Below are 19566 nucleotides of genomic sequence, written 5' to 3'. Positions count from 1 at the left end.
TTATTAATTCTGTTAGCGATTTTTTTAACCAAAATTGTGAGAGTTTGACAGCGCACAGGAAGATGGGAGCCCTCAAACTAAAGGTCTTGGTCCCAGGTGGTCGGGAAAAATAGCAGATTATGTCTAAATCTACCAGAAAATGAGAAATGACAAAAAATATCTTCCATTTAAAATGCATTGGGGTTGAAAAACGTCTGCTTTGTTTAAATTAAACATGTGATTACAAATGTATTATCATTTTTATTCTACTTAGTTGATAGAGTGTGTGAAGTTTGTTTACCAATCAAAAAATAATTTAGATTAATTCTGCTTTCACTAAAGTGATCTAAAAATTATTAACTTACAAATTCCAGAGCTGCTGCGTAAAAGATAATTTGATTCTTAGTTTGTTTAATTATAACAATAATTTATTTTACATTTGAGTTTTTCAGGACTTATGTCTCTACATGCCAGGCCACTAGTGTCAATTATTATTGTTATTGTTGATACTTTAACCAATTTTAATGGACCCTAGATATATTTGTCTTTTGATTGTTTTAAAGATATATGGCAGGAATGGGTTTGCCGGTATGCATCATCTAATCATATGAAACATGTGTTGATAATTTAACAGCTGTTTTTTGTACTGTTATTTCATAAAATTTTCTTTGTTTGCATGTTGTTAACAATTTGCATTTGTGGTTAAAATGTGTTCCTCATGTAATGAGTGTGTTTCTAAAGTTATGTGCTTAATCTGTACCACTAATATAAGTAAGTAAAGTGGTGCATGGATTTCATAACTGTAATTTTCCTAGAGACCGTTGTATTTAACCACCTCGGGCTCTGTGGCTAGTTTAACAATAACCTTGTTCTATTCAACATAAACACCCTCATATGTTTGTTGAGTTGGTGTCTAAGGATGGCGATATAAATGTTTGACATAACACCTTATACTGTGTTCCTATCTATCTATTATTACAGGTCTGGTACAAATTTACCTTAAATATATCATCAGGTATTTCTCTATCTCTCAAGGGAATGTTACGGATGTCTCTGAATTCCGGCACTGCGTTGTTTCTCAAGGTCAATAGCTTCAGTCGTGGATTGTTTTCTATCTCTTCCATTGTACAAAAATCTCCATCGGGCAAACTCTTTGTGTCTGGTTTTGATTTCTCTTTAGCATCTTCAACCTTGTAAAAAAGAAAGTTGTAATGAATATGAATCCTACATGATAATAATGTAAAAAAAAAACTCATTAACAAACAGCACTACAAATACACCAAAATATAAGCTACATAAAAACATTTTGAGCAAACAGTTTCAAAGAAAATTATAACTTTCAATGGGTAAATATGGCAGGACCTTAAAAAATACTTTAAATTCACAAGAAATATCAAATGTAAAAAAATGTCAAACAATAGGTACCAATAAGCAATAATTTAAAAAAATACCTCTCAAAAAGATGGTCATACATAGATCAAATTTTCAATTGTTAAAAAAATATACCTTGATGTAGTCAAACAGGTCAGCGTTGGCAGGATCGTTGGGGTCTAGTTGTGCTCTGACAGCCCATTCTCTCATACTGCTAACGCTGTTGACTCTTCTACGAGACCCTCTGAGACCGATAACAAACATCAACTATAGTTTAAAGAAATTTGGACATTTGTTAGTCCTTGACAAAAAAAAATTATGTTAAAGAAAATAAAAGAGCTCCCCTCTTTTACAAGAAAAGACAAAATTAGGAAATTTTAAACTAAATGGAATTACAGTACAAAAATATTGCAAAATGACATAGGTCACTTCAACAGGGGTTTAGAAAATAAATATAAGGGGCCATGGCATTAAAATTCAAGGGCTAGAAGTTTGTATATCACCCTATACATTCTCCAGTTTGTGTGGCATCCTCAGGGGATCTTCTATCCTATCTTCTTATAACTAAAACTAACACTATTGTCTGTATAATCACAGATATTTACAGTGTCACTGAAATCATGTCAGGTTGAGCGAATAACGCAAAGACTGACAAGCAGTGGAGTCAGTTTACGGTCTTTCTCCCTCCATATCATTTCTGGGACTGAAGGTGTTGGAATTTGGGGCTTTCGGCGGCTGAGGGTAAGAAATGAAGGACAGTACAAGAAATGAAATCAAGGCAACAACGCTGATCGTCCCTCGGGATTATGGTTCTTCCTAAATAAGGGATTAGGGTGAGTATTTGTTTTGAAGTCTGGCCTACATTGTGATCCTCTCCTTCGATTGTGATTTTCTAATTACTTACCACAACAAAAAAATATATCTGATGCAATGCTTTTAAGGATGGTTGGCCATATGCCATTATAAATAATTTAAAATTTCCCAGATCCTGGATTGATTGAGTCGGGGTGGACCTTGTCCTGATGCACGTCAGCTGCAGATGGGCTTGGTGTGTCAGAGCAGTCAAACCTGAGATGCTTAATGAACTGTTGCATCCTATCTATCTATGAGATCTTCCTGAGGAAGGTGCCTGCCTCATGTCCCTTCCTTATTCCCAGTTCCTTATAAAATTTACGTTCACTTTACAGAAATTTGGCAAATCATAAAAGTTTACGCTTAATTTCAAAGTCGGTTGGAAAGCTTATTGGATTTCTTACCACCACTCCTATTCTACTATCTATAAATTAATAGGCAAGCATGTTTCTTTGAAACCTTTTTTCTCAGCTCATGTTCACTGCAGGGATAATATATGCAAACTGGTAGAAAGATATTTTCCTGTAGATGTGCAGAATTCCTTTTATTAATAAAATAGGCATAAATTAAAATAGGCTCAAAAATAAGCACAAAAATGAATCTAAAATAAAAAATATCATCATGGGCATTATAGGTTGTCATGCTGGTGATGAAATAACAACAAAATATAAACAGAAAAATCACAAGAAATGGAAGAAATTCCAATCACATGTTTTATTTACAATGTGGGTAGTCACCTGAGGTTGGAGGGTCCGTGAGGAGGTCCCCCGCTGCTCCCCCACCCAGCCCTGTACGTAACTCTCCCCCCCGCATACAACTCCCTCCCACACCCCACTCCTGCGTGCTGGTATCCACTCAGCTTGTCAGGGGAGTTGAACTCCAACATGTCCACGGGTGCAGCTGACAGGGACAGGTTCCTGATACAGCAAAGCATCTCATTACACAACATACTTCATTTCAAAAATGTTATGTTTCATGTAAACTTGAACTCAGTTTTATTTTTCTAAGTAAGTTAAGCCTGCTGTTATACCTGCCACAACATCATTACAAAAAACTTAAACTAAATTGTAGGTGAGTTGATTATAAGATTTCAAGGAAGTTTTGGTACTCGTCATTACTGGAATCGGATCCGTTGTCTCAAATACGTCCTTTTCCTTTGAATTCCATGTTGATGGGCCTGGATTACTATATAATTATTAGTATTTATTATTTAACTTTTTTAATTTTTTTTTTATGAAATACTGAGAGCATACTTCTCAAGATGTATATGAATATTAAGAATACCCAAAAAATTATATTCCTCATTGATATATACACATATACATACATTCATTGATATATATTTAAAAAAAATCATGGTACAGAGGAAAAAATAACCCTCGTCATTACTAAAAAAAAATTTAAGTAAAACCCTTAATTCTATATCGTGAACAAATAATTGTGTAATATCCAGCTAGTACGTTTTTAAAATAAAATAATGTCTCAAGATGTGTATAAAAATCAACTAAGATATTGGTATAATAGAAAACTCCAGAAAAGTGTGCAAATCCATTGCCATATAAAAAATAACTGCATTCAAGAATATGCTGAAGATAGTATATGTTCTTCCTAGTTACACAATACTGTGTAGAACAAAATTATAACACTATAATAAGTTAAAGTAATGGAGTCGAAGCTTTGAACATAGACTCGAAGGTATTTCACAATCCACAAATAGAATTTTAAGCAAAAGGCGAATCATAATAGAGAATAAAATTGCCAAAACTATGACAAGTTTCTTTTTTCAAATGACAAATTTCAAACAATACTTTTTACTTAGGAAAATAAAATGCCTGTAACATTTTCCAAAACAACTACGATTTTTGACAGATATTGGTTATATTAATAAATAGTTTAACTACTGACCACTGGGTATACAATATCACAAACACTCTCAAAGCACCTGTCACATTTTGTGCACTACAGAGACCTTGAGTATTATATACGATGATTCATATATATTTACCCACCTTGGTGGTACAGGGACAAACACAGAGGCAGTGAGTCTCTTCCCTGCACCTAGACCTCCCAGTGCTACCAACTGTAGTACAATAGACTGCGGCCACTCTGTCACCTGCAGCGTGAACACCTGGTTGAGCGAGGCACAGAAGTGAGGGTACAGTGAGAGAGGCCTAGACCTGCACACCACCTGTGGCAAAACAAATGTCAATCTGAAAACTTTGAAGTATCCAAGAACAGTTTGGAAGATCTAATCCAGAATATACACAACATTTACTACTAAAATATCAAGTAGGTAACCAATAACTCAAAAAAATGTACAAATGCCAGATAGGAACACATTTACAAAATACCTAGATATTTTATGAACACAAAACGCTTTTCAACTGATTTTTAGTTCGATGCTAACATTGTTCTGGCATGTAAGTCTTTATATTCCTGAAATAGTTTTCCTACCAATCTTCCTTTTTTAATTATGTTACGGACCTTACAACCACTTAAAAACCTCATTACAGAATTACAGAGCAATACGACCCGCAAGAACTGCCCAGTAACAAAATTAACCAGTAAAATGTATGCTCTCCAAGATTGATTCCTTTTCAATTATCGAGTTAGCCCAAATCATTGAATTTTAATGTTTTTAAGAGCTACGACCGGAGACCCATGCCAAAAAGACATACAACACTTTTCCCCCCTCTGGAATTATATTTTTGGTTAGGCATTTTGAAATTTGGTGTCCTGCTTTTTATCCAAGTTAGTGTCAATGTTTGAAGCCTTCTTAAGTCCATAACCAAAACAGAAAGTGACCTCACATTAATGTGATCAAGATTTAAAACCCCCTGACTACTGCTGCAGTTGCTACACGCCTCCAGCACCCGATCATTCAACTTGTTAATCTTATGGGCTTGTGCAGACCATTGTCATTGCCCAGAGTCCCAGCGAGCAACAAGCAGCTTTGACGACTCAGCTCCACAGCAGAAAAGACAACAAGGCTCACAGGTTGGTTAGTGACACCCTGTATATTGGATAACATCCCTCTTACAAACAAACCTTAAAACCTATAGAAAACTTTCAATCTACAAATGGTCTGAACTAAGATGTAACAGTTTCAAACTGAATCAGTGATAGTTGCAATGTTTTAAGGTTGTGTGCTTTCAACGTGATATTAGCAATTACAAAAATGCAAAAGTGAGATATTGTGATGTTTGGAAAAGAAAAAATCTACCTGATTATTAAATAAAACCTTGATGTTGAGCTGGCATTGCTTTAGAGCTTGTCTTCTCTCCAACTCTCTAAAATTAAACACCATTAATTAAACTACAAAAAAAAAAGAAAACAACACTTGTTGCAAACAATTTATGATTTGAAATGTATGTTTGGGATTCAATTACTATTTTATTTAATCATTTGATCCAGTAAGATTGGTCATTCATTCAACAATATCCATATCCATTTCATATTTTTCAGCTCTTAAGATTATTGCTGAGAGCGTAAGGTTTATGGTGCAATTCCAGGCGAGCTATAAAAAGTAAAATTGACAAAAGTCATTCACCACCAACTCATGTTGTATGTGTAATATGAGTGACAGGGATGAGTTCAGGTTAACCACTATGAGTAGGGGTTTAGTTAGAAGAACTAGCTTTACCCCAACTGCTCCAAAACACAATAAATAAAATAAACTGTTAAAACAATTCCCATGATTTTAAGTTGCTTGGTTGTTTATTTATATAAATTAAAATGTGTCCAATAATTTAAGACCACCACAGTATATATAACTATAACTCCTTTTTAAAAAATAACAAAAATGTGTTTTAAATATCCGGATTCTAAGACATAGTCAATTGTAATCAATTTATGCTATACAGCCCATCTCAGCTCAAATCCTTCACAAAGCCCTATTATTTTTTAAATATTATTCGGACTAGTGCGGCAAGAACTTGCGGGAACGCTGTTTCCCCTCTGATTTTGTAAAAAATCTTATAAATAATGTTAGTCAATGGTGAGCGCTCCTACGCTGGAAAATCTACAACACTGACTTGACCCCAAAATAATCAATAAGGTGAATGAGAACTTGGCAGGTGGGGTATCACAATATCAGAGATTGAAAATATTGCAACATTGTGGATGAGGTAGGCACAATTAGAAGATATGATAGATTATCTAGTACCTAGTACTCGACTCAACTGATAGAAGCAGTGGGTTCGTGTGTTATTTTTTAATGTCAGTATGTCAGCAAATTGTCTGTGTAATAATACTGAGTTTGTGAGTTCAAAAACATTTGTTCTTTAAATAACTTATTTTAGAACAAATCTGAAACTCAAATAGAGCACATTTTTTTCAATTAATAACTCTGGGTAAAATGAATGGACATCTGAACAAGTCAGATTTGTGATTATTGGAGGCATATGATTATTTGGTTGATGATCTGTCAGAGGAATGATAAAGGAGATTGATAAGACAAGGTCAGACACTTCCATTGTTATGCTGTGACTGTCAGTCAGTGCGTTGTGTTCAAGAAACAATAACTACGAGCTGAGAACAGTCTTTACCACTTAGTAAACTGAAAAATGTAAAATATGAATAGTTTACTTGCTAAATCTGTAAACTTATGGAAAAGCCAAAAATGTGTATTCTTTAAAAAGAGCTGTTGAATGAGTACCTCACCAAAGCATATTAAAACAACTATACAATCAAAATGTTTCAGTTAAAAATGTTATCCTTTTATACTGCCCTGCTAAGCACAGTTGTGGTAACTGACATTTTTGGGGAAAATGAGATATGGTTACCATGTGATTCTACACATACTTAGGATCATATAAATAGCCTTAAATGCCATATATGTTGTTGTATTTATTTATAAAATGCTTATTTTCTTTGCCGTATCTGCAGTTTAGGAATGTTTTACTAAGCGCAGTTGTTGTAACTTACATTTACTAGGGTATTTAAGTTGTATCCAACGACAGATACAACGATTTCTCTTAGGAATGATATGTTACCACAAAATGCTTTAGCAATCCATCAGTTACGGCAATTTAGTTTAGCATCATCCCCATTATTGGCCCAGTATTCCTATAAGTGCCGTGTTGTTGGAAACAAAGCTTTTGTCTCTTTGAATTGAGGCGACCTATTATTATCAAATAATGAATTTAATTTCCTTTATATTGACATTCCACTTGGTGATATTGATAATAGTATATTTTTGAAATCAACATTTTAACAGAGTTTCTTGTGGGCCTATTAAATGATGAACCTTTCTTTAGAAGAGGTCATTTATTCTGCCAATAATTTAAGCCTAATAAATGAAGCTGTAAGTTAAAGTTTTTACCGGCCAATCTGATGAAATAAATTATGACTTGAGAGAAGGGGTATCTAAATTCAGATAATGTAGGATTGATAAATGAAATTGAGATTGTAACAGGTCAATCTGATGTTCTTAATGAAGATGTACCTACTTATGGAAATTACTCATAACAAAAACGTCCCAAAAAGTTGGTAACATATTTTTTTACAACCTTGGGCTATAACAAAACCAATGATAGGATTATTCAAGATATGTCTAAGGAAAATTGTGTCTCACCAAAACCTGATGGGAGGAAAGGATGAGTTCCCCAAAACAAGATTGACGGAACTTCGATTGTTGATCCCCAATGACCATAAAAATTGTCAAAAGCTGTATTACAATAATTGTTTTACAACCATTAAAAAGCATTGTGATTTAAACTTCATATTACACAACAATTTTAATATAAGATTGGAACTATCTTTAAATTGTTTAACAATCAGTATTATGCAGTATACAAAATAAGTTTGAAAACGAGTTGTAACTATTTTAAAACAATTTAAAATTGTTTTATTCTTATAGTTTTGTTATAAAGAATTTTGAAACAATTTTCCAAACAATATTTAAATTGTTTACAAAAGTACCGGTATTTAACAGTGTGTAGGCCTAGTTCTTAAAAACAAGTTTCAACAATTTAAAAATACATTTTTTTTACAATTTTTAAATTGTTTACAAAACTATTAGTCAATAGTTTGTGTAGTTCTTAAAAAAAAAACAAGTTTCAACAATGTTGAAATTAATGTTTAATTTGTTTGATTACATATGAGATGTTTAATCTTAATTAATGGGTTTTATCCCTGTTTTGGCAATTTTTTAAGTCGCCTGCATTTAATTTGGATTATATATACGAGCTAAATACGTTTTATCATTCATGTTTATATAACAGCTTAATGCTTTAAATCTTTTGTTTGAAAATGAAATAAAGTAATTGGAAAAGTATAAAAATAAAAAAATATGTTTATCATTATTGAACAGTTAAAGCATGGTAGTTAATTAATTCTTCTTATAAAGCTTTTTTTAATATATTACAATTGTTTATAATTTAATACCATCCAGTTATGTACTAACCTACATGAATTAACATACATATATGTAGTGTCGTGTGCTTCTATTATAAATACAGTATTGAATTACTTTAATAGAGGTAAGTTCATAATGCATAAGTTATCGACTTTTGTGATAAGTTACCGATAACGTTGTGATAGTTCCGATACTAGATACAGTGATAGAACACCTGCTTAACATAAAATAATAATTAATAATAAATACAATTTTTTTTATATTTTAATTTTCTAACTTATTTGAGAAAACTTTTAGTAGGTAGTTGAACAATTTAAGGGGGAAGATTAATTAATCATATAACAATTATAATAACATCACTAATGGTATAATTCATATATATTTAAATACCAGTATGTATCCTCTTCAACTCCCAGAAAAACAATTCAACAACTTGTTGCCAAAACAGAATTATAAAATATTTCAATCTAGAAATTTTGTTTATTTTGGGAACCTTATATTTTGTTGCATTTGAAACAATAACCATGATTTTGCTAGACCAGTTCGTGGCATCTGCAGAGATACAACATATTGGCTTAGGAAAATTAAGTTGCCACTATATGGCCAAGTATATTTGATTGTAATTGATAAGAACTAAAGCATTATCTAATTTCTTAAGTATTTAGAATGTTTTAATGTTGAAAATAATTTTGGAAAAAGATTTAGCGTTAAAAAATACATAAGATGAGACCAAAAATATGTTTTTAAGTCAATTTTTCACTGTAGGGCATAGTTTTAAATATACTGCCCTCATTTTCTCAATTTTACCCAGATGTCAGTTACCACAACTGTGCTTAGCAGGGCAGTATATAGGTACCGGTAACTTAAAAAATACAACTTGGCATTACAGATTCAAAAAGATTCAAACGCTAAAATGCGTTTGAATTTGAATTTGAATGCGTTTGGTGACTTAAAATATTTACCGTACTCGTTAGAAGAATATCTGCAGGGTGTATAAATTTAAAAGTTCAGCTATATTATCTCATTTGTTTTGAAATACAGACTAAATCGTTTGTCAAGCAAATTGATGTAATGTGATAGCTGTAAAAATATAAACAAAATTAATAAAGAAACCATTCTTAAATTGTTTACATAACCCATATTTGTATTCAACTCAAAGACTACCTTTTAATACCTTTAACTTTATCTTGATTAATTGCCACATGTCAGTGAATCATTGTGTTTATCATACTATAAGTGATTTGTCAATATTTTACACTTACCCAATAAGTGTATTATAAACAAAATAATGATTGTTATAATAGTAGAGTATAATCAATTTATGACCAAAACCTGAAGGTGAGATTACATGGGAAATAGTAAAATATATTGTAAAACTTTAAAGTCATTAACAAAAGTCATAAGTAATATAAGATAAAGTGAATAAAACCTGTGGCTCAGTGGACAGTAGAAAATTAGGTCGGTAGTTTAATAATGGTACTGAATTTGAAACTATATTTTCCCTGGCACCAATATAATTTAATGAAATTTAAATTTAATTAGATTTGCAGTTTAAATTTAAAAGTTTCCAAATTTTAATCACCCAACTATGAAAAAACATGTATAAGCCTGCTATTCCTGGAGCAACAGTTTGAAAATTAAATCTCCTTTGCTTCTGAAATCAATGACCTTCAAACTGAAGGAGTCACATGATCCAAAACTCAAGGCTACAGCCACAACCCAACCATTTCAGATCATATCCAGCCCGTAAACCAGCAACAGCTTTTCAGTGACAGGTAACGTAAGATTAAACAGTGAAGTAACTTGTCATACGAATTAAAACTAATTTAAACTAACATTCTCTGTAACATTCTACTCTTTATATACACAATTACAAACTATAAACTTTATGTTGTGATATCTTAATAACAATGAATACCAATTGATACTGTTGTGCAGCTTAGAAGGTAATCATCGTAGGTCATGGTTTTACATTTTACTACCAGTATGATATTTAGGAACATGTAAATCCTATGATGAAATGTGCAAAAAATGTTTTAATTGTTCTTGCATCAATAAGGTACAGTAACGTAAATTGATGTTTTTTGCATAAATAATACAACTTGATATGAAATAAATTCATACTAGCTAGACGATAACAAGCTGCAGACAAAAACATTACTACACACATATTAACTTACATAAGGAAAATTAGGAAATTGTTGTTGTAATGTCTAACTTTCATATTCATCTTGCCTGCCTAATTTGTTTATAACATATGGTTATGTTATCCTACTAATCCTACTTCCTACTAATATTATAAATGAGAAAGTTTGGATGTATGTAAGGATGTATGTGACAAGTAAACACGAAAAATACTGGTCGGATATGGCTGAAATTTGGGATGATGATATCTCACATTCCCGATTAACATATAGGCAAATTCTTATCTCAAAACTCCTTTCAGGCTCCGCCCCTAGTGGCTCTGGAGTTTTCCATGTTATCCTTATGGGTATTCACATTTAATACCCCCGCCACATCAAACCTGCCGAATGCCGACTAAGCGAATTTCCACTTGTCTAAATTAATTTTCAAATAAATCTATTTAAATAACATTAGGTTTAATGAGTACCTAGGTTTGCTGCTACAAGGAAACTAATAAAGTGTATTTTTTAGAAAAATATTAATAGCTTAGTACAAAATAAACAAATTTGCCAAGTTTGGTCAAAATATATCCATAAACAAGGAAACTACAACATTTTACAATATTCTCCATAAGAATAACATGGGAATTTTAAATTGAAAATTTTTTGAATTTTCACCTTTATCAATAACCGTACAAAAACACTTTGATATACTAAATTATTTGTTTTTTAAGCTAAAAAACAATTCGCTAAAAGGAATTGAATAATTTTGTCAGCTGATTCGACCAAACAAGTTGGTTCTATGATATTCAATAGCATTAAAAAGTTATAAGGTTTATCAACTGAGTACAGCACTATTATATTTTTTGCAATTATGATAACAGCTAATTTGAACAAAGCAGCATCAAAAAGCTGTGATATACAATGAGAACTGTCAAAGTAGCATTGTTTACAGTAATGTTTATGTTTTTAATTTAATACATAATTTGTGATATTGTGTGAATGTTTGATAATTTACTTTTTTATATTGTATAGGACCTACGGTTATAGCTTATTCCCTATATGGGAAATTCGCTAAAACCAAATTCTGTCAAGCCTTATCCTCCGCCATTGCAAACGCAAAAGCTAGAGTAACTGCAATAAGCATTTTATAGTTATACTTATACAGTTATACGCCAATTCCGTACGAAGAACGGGTACTATGCTAGTATAAAATAAACTGTGTCAGCAATCTGATACATACTTTTAGCGAATTTCCCATATTGGGAATAAGCTCTTAACATTGTACTCATGGTAAGACCTGGACCCGGGACCGATTTACTTTTTCGTTTTGAGGTCCCCAGAGGCCAAAAACACCCTTCATTCAAATTCATATATATATATATATATATATTTTTTTTTATACATGTAGCCTATATCTTATATGTGTCCGTTCGCGCGATAACTCGAGCAATTTGGTAGAAACGTGTAGACCTACGTTTATTCTAACGAGTTTGTGAACCAGGATGATCGGACTATGGGAATGGGGGTTTATGGGGTAAAAATTGGTTTAACCCATTTTTGACTCTAAAAACATAAAATTTTACCATTTTTATTTCGAGACTAATTTGTAGGAGCTTAAAAAAGAAATAATTTTGTATATTGAAGCGTTGTTGTATGCCTAATGGTTACGGAGATAATTTAAAATTATTAAATTTGTTGTAGTTTGTTTGTTTATGGATAAATTTTAATCAAATTTGGCAGTTTTGTTTACTAAGCTATCATTTCAATAAAAAACGCAACTCAATAAGTTACCTTCCCTGTAGCAGCAAACCTAGGTACTCATTAAAACTAATGTTATTTAAATAGGAAATAAATCTGACAATTTTCAGGGAATCCAGCCAGGTAAATGGAAATTTGTTTAATCTGCAGGTTTGCTGTGGCGGGGGGTATTTCCCATTAGCTTTTCAACAACCTTTATCATATGGTAAGCAGTTGTATGATATTTTATGGGAAAATCACAAAAAAACCATAGTTTTTACAGCAATGGGGGTTGTTCTATTTTGATTAGAATTAAAAGGTTAACTACCGTCCAACTGTCCGTTATAAGGTAAGGAGTTAACATACTAAATTATAGTAAAAACTGACCGAGCTGTTCTTTTGAAAATCAAAATTTTCTGTCGTTTTAAGGGTTTTTATTGAAAAATCACAATAAAAAAAATTTCCAAAAATTTGAAAAGAATGCCTCATCCTGGATTAGATGCAATCCAAATTGGACTAAAATTGTAAGTAAATTTGAGTTTTTGTATTCATGGACCCACTCAAACGTATGATAAAAACTATTGGAATGAATAGTATTTTTAGCCTATGGGATCAGTAAATGAAAAAGAAAATCGGTCCCCTTACCACGGTAATAACTACTTTCCGACTACTTAGCTATTTATTCATGCACAAATTGTACAAATGTTGTTGTTGGAAAATAAGCTGTATTTGCTACATGAAACATTCGTCATTGTTTAGGTTAAAATGGGGTCTTCACTTCCAGAGTGGATAACCAACGAGTTTTTTGAACAATGTCTCCGTAAAGAAGAAGACAACAACAACATTGTGGTAACAAACTTGACCACTTCATCAGCTGTTCCACCTGGTAACAACTACGGGAGCTTCATCATCAGAGTTGAGCTGGAGTGGAAATTGGACAAAGCTGATTCTGACGTGAAGACTTCAAAACTCATTGTCAAAGCCGAACTTACCGAAGGTCCTTTAAAAGAATTAACAACTGATGCTGTTTTGAACGAGCCCGCATACTATTACAAGTTTATACCCAAGGCAAAACAATTCAGTGACATGAATTTTGTTGCCAAAAGTTATTTTTCTCCTAAGCCAACGGTGACCATTCTTGAAGATTTGAAAGAAACAGGTTATGTGATGGCTGATAGAACAAAGCAGTTAGATTTTGACCACTGCCGTTTATATATGACTGCCGGAGCTATATTCCACTCAGTCTCCATCCCAGTATATAAGAAATATCCTGAACTTTTGGAGCCTATCAAAAAAGAATCGACCTACACGAGTGACTCAAAAGGACGAGGTCTTTTTTTAATGATGATCAACGGTGGTATGAAGTGGTTTGTTAATGAGATAGAAAAAGTGGACAGATTTAAAAAATACAGTAAAACATTAAGAGACATTAAACCTCGCTTGTGGGATATGTTGGTTGAAGCACACAAGCCGAGTGAAGGAATTACCACAATCAAACAAGGAGATCCATGGCTGACAAATATGATGTTCAAATACGACAAAAACAACCAAGTGTGTGACATCAAGATCATCGACTTCCAAGCGACAAACTATGGGTCACCTGTCGCTGATGTGCTACTGTTCCTTTGGTCCAGTGCGAATTTTGATGTGAAGCGAAACAGACTAGAAGAATTGTACAGATTATACGTTGACAGTTTTAATGAAAACCTACAGAAATTCAGCTGTGACGAAAGACTAACATATGAACACATGATGGCAGAGGTGAAAAAGTTTACTCCTTTAATTCTGTTAATCTCAAGTTCTTTTCTGCCCAGCATGCTGTATCCCGAGCCAGTAGACTTAGCCAGTTTTATCACAGAGGATGAAGAAGCTCTGGCAGCGGGGAGCAACTTCTACGACAAGTGTTACACAGAGGAATACTGTTCTAAGGTTCTCCCACAGGTGTTTGAAAGTTTGGAGGTCAATGGAGTTTTCAGATGCTTGGAAAACTACATGAAATAGATTATTAAAAATGTACTGTTTGGTTACTACAGTGATTTTTAATTTTATTGTTTAACCAACTATTAAGTTAGATTTAATACTTGATGGATTTTAATCATTTGAGTTACATAGCTAAACTTTGACAAAACTATTTATGTGAGTAAATCTCAACTTACAGCTGAAAGCTATGTGTGTCAAGTGTTGCAGCATGGAAGTCAAGTTTAGAACTAATAAGCTTGGACTTTTGATTGCCAGTGTTGTTAGTACAGTTGACAGTTAGGTCTACTCTGTGTCTGAGGCATGGTCTTTCTGGCCAGGGGAGGGGGCAGATCCCGTCTCTGTCAGGTCTAATGTATGTAGGTTGTGCCAACTATGATGGCTTAGGGAGAGATTAGGGAAGGCTTCTAGCTACACTGAGAATCACGCCACTAAATGTGAGTAGTATTAACACATTTGCTACCAATCGCCGCATATATGCGACACTGTCGTCATTGCCACTGATGGAGTTATATGAATATGTGAGTATTACCCATAGACCGGGTGTCTCTTGGTTAACAGTAGCCTACACGCAGAACACGGGCAAATCGTGTTTGTCAATAATATATGGTATTCTTGTTTTCGTAAACTTTTGTAATGTCGCATATTTGCGACGCCCGGTCTATAGCAAGGAAAATAGTTTAAATTATTATACTTTTCTTCAAATAGTCCAAGCACCGCATGCATGCCACATTCAACTTTTTCGCTGGTTTTTAGGGGAAACTTAGTAAAAAAACAGCTCATAAATAACAGTTTAAATTAATTGAACAAATATAAAAGCTACGGTACATAGGCTAATGATGTTTTGCTACAATGGTTAATTGTCATAAAATAAAGCGAACTGCACAAAAACTAATCATCATATCCACAGACCAAGTGAGACACATGTGCCATGCGCGTCAGACATCCCTGTAGTCCACTGCAGAGAATTCTGAGCCTTATGAAGATATAAGCATCTATGTATAAAGCTAGGATGGATTTGAACTTTTGAGGAGAAAACTGTAAGTCGTGTTCCTATGAACCGCATACTTGAATGAAAGGTCTTGATATGAAACTACCCCTGAAAAATATCAGTTTTTCGATAAACCCTCTACGAAGGACACCCTCAATAAAACCTCAATTAACCTCAATTAAAGGGATGTATTTTTCTATTTTATCATATTTAAATTATTGAAGATACATCAGCTGTTGGATTTTTTTAGTTTTAGTTTGTTTGTTCACTTTTCCTTAAATTAACCTTTTGATTCCTCCATAGATTTCTATATTCCATCAAAAGAAGTGAAAGTACGTTTTTCTTATAATGCGGGATGGTGTTCAAACCTTTGAATTCTGTTTCAATTGTTTTCTATTTTATTAGTTCAGTATTATATATTTTAAAAACACAGCAATTTATGTTGCAGACAAATGTTGTGGATATTAAGTGTCACAAGAACCATTAAGAGTTTGGAGGAGCCTTATGTGTTCCAACTGGTAAAAAACGCATCTGTAGACTATTTTGCCTTATGACATGGTCATTAATAAAACTAATCTACAGAAGCCTAAGAACAAGGGCCTAATAATCCAGCATTTTGCCATGGATGGTGGGGAAGAACCACCCACCTCACTGCATTATCTCCCCGTGGCAAGGCACAGGTAGAACAACTAGTTTTAATAACATTGGGACGACATAAATATGTGACATCAGTTATATTATTATGAGACCAGCAGTTGCATGTATGCGACAGCAGTCTATAAACCGGCCGTCACATATGAATAAAAAATTTAGTACTATTGCGGTAGCGAACGTTTTAAATCAATTCAATGGTAATTAATTGATGAGATAAATGTACCCAATATATCTAAAGCAACAGAGGTGGGGGGAGGGTTCTTGTGTGTACATCATCATCCAGCTTGCCACTCTAACTTGACACATTCAACTCATAAGTAAAAAAAAATTCTAATGAGTAAACTGGTTTGCTTATCAAATATGTATTCATTTTCTGATTGAAACTACTAATTCTTGATTCCTCTTTTATGGATCTAGGCAAATGATTAAAGAACAGTCTACCGGTGCACATGATTGCTTTTTAGTATAAAGAATTCATGAGAGGGAAAGGCTAATTTAAGGGGATTTCTGGTTTGATATATACCTCATTCAGTAAAACACTATAATGAACATGTACAAACATTGTATTGTATTGTATTTGTATTTTTTAATTTGTATTGTTAGTGATAATCCACTGTCTTTAACACAAGAATCCAGAGTCTAATATGATTCACCCAACTCAAAAAAGATATTTAAAAAGTAATTAAGGCTTGTTTATCTCACATAAGGTTAAGTACAAATTTATCAGTGAGGTTTGGAAGATTTTAAGTTACCGGTATGTTTTGTATAAAATTTGATATAAACTTTTTTTGTTGTTCAAAAATGGTTAAAATAAAGTAACATTGAGGTTATAATAATAAGACAAAATCCTTTGGCCTTTGGGTTTATATGATTGAGAAAAAAACCTAAATTAAGTGTACATTTTGTGTTTGATTTGTTAGCACATATCAGTTATCTTTTCAGTTATATTTTGTTGCCATAAAAAGTAATTCATACCCTTTTAATTTACCCAAGTCAAAAAAGGTACCACCTAGACTAATAACAATGACAGCCTAATTGTATTAAACTCCATAATAAGGAGCCTTGAGCCTTGAGTGTGATTACAGATGAATTATTTTACATTACACAGCACAATGACTTGCAGCACAACCAGGAAACAACACTTGACTCTGCTGAATGGAAAAGCAGCAAATGGACCCACACTCTTGTGTCTGAAGGTTAGCCAAAATTGGTCTTACGTAATAGCCTTGAGTCAGTACAGTGATAACACTTGGGCATCTGATGACTGAGGACTTCGTTCACCTGCGCTCTAACCACTAGACCAGCTCGCTTCCCTATTTTAATAAGTGTAGTACAGTAGAGTCCCGATAATCCGAACTTCAGTAATCCGAAAGTCCGCTTAATCCGAAACCAAAAAATAAATTTTTTATAAAAAAATTAAAATTTTTTTGAACATTTTTTGAAATTTTAGCGAATTTCCCTATAGGGAAGTAGCTATTACCGTAGGTCTCATGGTAAGACTTAGGCCCGGGACCGATTTACTTTTTCATTTTAATGTCCCCAGAGGCCAAAAACACCATTCGTTCAAATTGTTATATATGTATATATATATATATATATATATATATATATATATAGATATATATAGATATATCTAATATATAAAATTCTCGTGTCACAGTGTTTGTCTGCAAACTCCTCCGGAACGACTTCACCGATCGTTATGAAATTTGGTGTGTAAATTCTGTAGGTATGCGAATAGAAAGTAAACTATTTCCCGTTTCGAAATTCTTAAAAGGGCTCCGCCCCAGTGGCTCTGGAGTTTCCCATGTTAACCTTATGAGAAATGGAATTAATGAATCTTAACAGCTGTTTCAATTAACAAGTTGGTTCTGTTCTATGATGTTCAATAGCATTAAAGTTACAAGGATTACCAACAGGGTGCAGCACTATTATTTCTTTTACATTTATGACAACAGCTAATTTGCAACCAAAAGGTGAGTGAGCGTAGCGAACGAACTTCAACCTGGAGGCGAGTTAGCGTAGCGAACGAGCTAACCTGAAGGCAAGTGAGCGCAGCGAACGAGCTCCAACCTAAAGGTGAGTGAGCGTAGCGAACGAGCTCCAACCCAAACCAGGACGTGATTGAGCGATGCGAACGAGATCATCTTGAAAATTAAACTTAACGGTACTTTCTTTCCATCGGTCTGTCTTAGGGGAAACCTATAACTTAGGCGATACGAAGTTCGCCGGGTCAGCTAGTATATATATAGATTTATATATATATATGTGTCCGTGAACACGATAACTTGAGTAATTTTTATCCGATTTTGATGAAATTTGGTTTGAAGGTGTAAGGCGGGATAAACTTGAATGAGTTCGCGATCCAGCATGATCGGACCATGGGAACAGGGTTTTATGGGGTAAAAATTGGTTTTTCTCACTTTTTACCCTCAAAACACAAAATTTCCCAATTTTTCTCCAAACTTTCTTAAAGAGCTTAAAAAAACAAACAATTCAGTATATCAAAGTGTTTTTGTACGGTTATTGGTTACGGAGAAAACTAAAAAAATGGTAAATTTAAAATTCCCATGTTATTCTTATGGAGAATATTGTAAAATGTTGTAGTTTGCTTGTTTATGGACATATTTTGATCAAACTTGGCAAATTTATTTATTTTATAGTAAGCTATCAATATTTTACTAAAAACACACTACTTTATTAGTTTCCTTGTAGCAGCAAACCTAGGTACTCGTTAAACCTAATGTTATTTAAATAGATCAATTGAAAATCAATTCGGCCAAATGGAAATTCGCTTAGACGGCAGGTTTGCTGCGGCGGGGGTATTTTTATTTAACTTTTAACACAGTTAGCTGTACCTCGTCAAAGTATTCTGTAGCGGCCGGGCGAGATAGACTTTTTTATAGAGTATTTTAGTAAATTTCACCATTTTTGTTATTACTGTAACATTTTTCATTTTTGCCGCCAAATCACAAATGGATTTTATTAAGTGATAATGCTGCAGCCACTCGGTCTAGCCTTAAGTAATGTGAAAAACAATCCCGGGCTCGTGCCCGCGTCTTAAGACGAAACAAAAATTTTCAAAAAATAAAAAAAATGTAAACCTTTTTCAATATTTTCAAAAAAAAAAAAAAAAGTTTAATCTGAAATATTTGGTAATCCGAAATGGGCCCGGTCCCAATCATTTCGGGCTAACGGGACTCTACTGTACTATAATATTAATTTAATTTATGCTTTCCAAATCTATTGTAATACAGTAGAGAAACTTTTGCTGAGATTAAAGATGCGGATTAGATTTTTATTCATTTTGTTACAAGACAGGATGTTTCCAAAATAACTTATTCTTAGTCACATCCTGTGGAGATAAGATATGGTTCCCATCGCCGAGCATGGGAGCGGAAATGGCAAAATTCCTTGGAAGCGGCGGTTAAACTGTAAACTGCTCTCAAAGCAAGGTCGGTTAAAACAAACTGTAATATTTGACTATGTCCTTACAATAAGTTTATCTTCCTCAGATGGAT

General features: G+C 33.3%; 2 protein-coding genes across 2 annotated transcripts in view; one reads left to right on the top strand and one right to left on the bottom strand.

Moving 5' to 3' along the window:
- Positions 1–19566, bottom strand: part of LOC128992868 (coiled-coil and C2 domain-containing protein 2A) — a 50853-nt gene that overhangs the window by 18920 nt on the left and 12367 nt on the right. Inside the window, exons 16-20 of the mRNA XM_054416610.1 lie at positions 5426–5492; positions 4212–4390; positions 2940–3119; positions 1486–1594; positions 978–1169 (exon numbers count right to left, since the gene is read on the bottom strand). Of these exons, the coding sequence (XP_054272585.1) occupies positions 978–1169; positions 1486–1594; positions 2940–3119; positions 4212–4390; positions 5426–5492 (727 nt within the window). The remainder of the gene's footprint in view (positions 1–977; positions 1170–1485; positions 1595–2939; positions 3120–4211; positions 4391–5425; positions 5493–19566) is intronic.
- On the top strand, positions 10255–16073 carry LOC128992274 (uncharacterized). The gene is made up of 2 exons (XM_054415763.1): positions 10255–10335; positions 13183–16073. Exon 2 carries the CDS (start codon positions 13189–13191, stop codon positions 14422–14424), a length of 1236 nt encoding a protein of 411 aa, XP_054271738.1. The 5' UTR covers positions 10255–10335; positions 13183–13188; the 3' UTR covers positions 14425–16073.

This window comes from Macrosteles quadrilineatus, unplaced genomic scaffold, assembly GCF_028750875.1.
Source record: "Macrosteles quadrilineatus isolate MER2022 unplaced genomic scaffold, UCM_ALF_1.0 Scaffold_4__1_contigs__length_99947679, whole genome shotgun sequence".
In the NCBI taxonomy this organism is placed as follows: Eukaryota; Metazoa; Arthropoda; class Insecta; order Hemiptera; family Cicadellidae; genus Macrosteles; species Macrosteles quadrilineatus.
Note: the sequence above shows the minus strand (reverse complement) of the source record. Positions and strands in the feature narration are given on the sequence as shown.

Coding starts and splice junctions, on each gene's coding strand:
- LOC128992274 (XM_054415763.1), top strand. CDS start 13,189: ATGGGGTCTTCACTTCCAGAGTGGATAACCAACGAGTTTTTTGAACAA.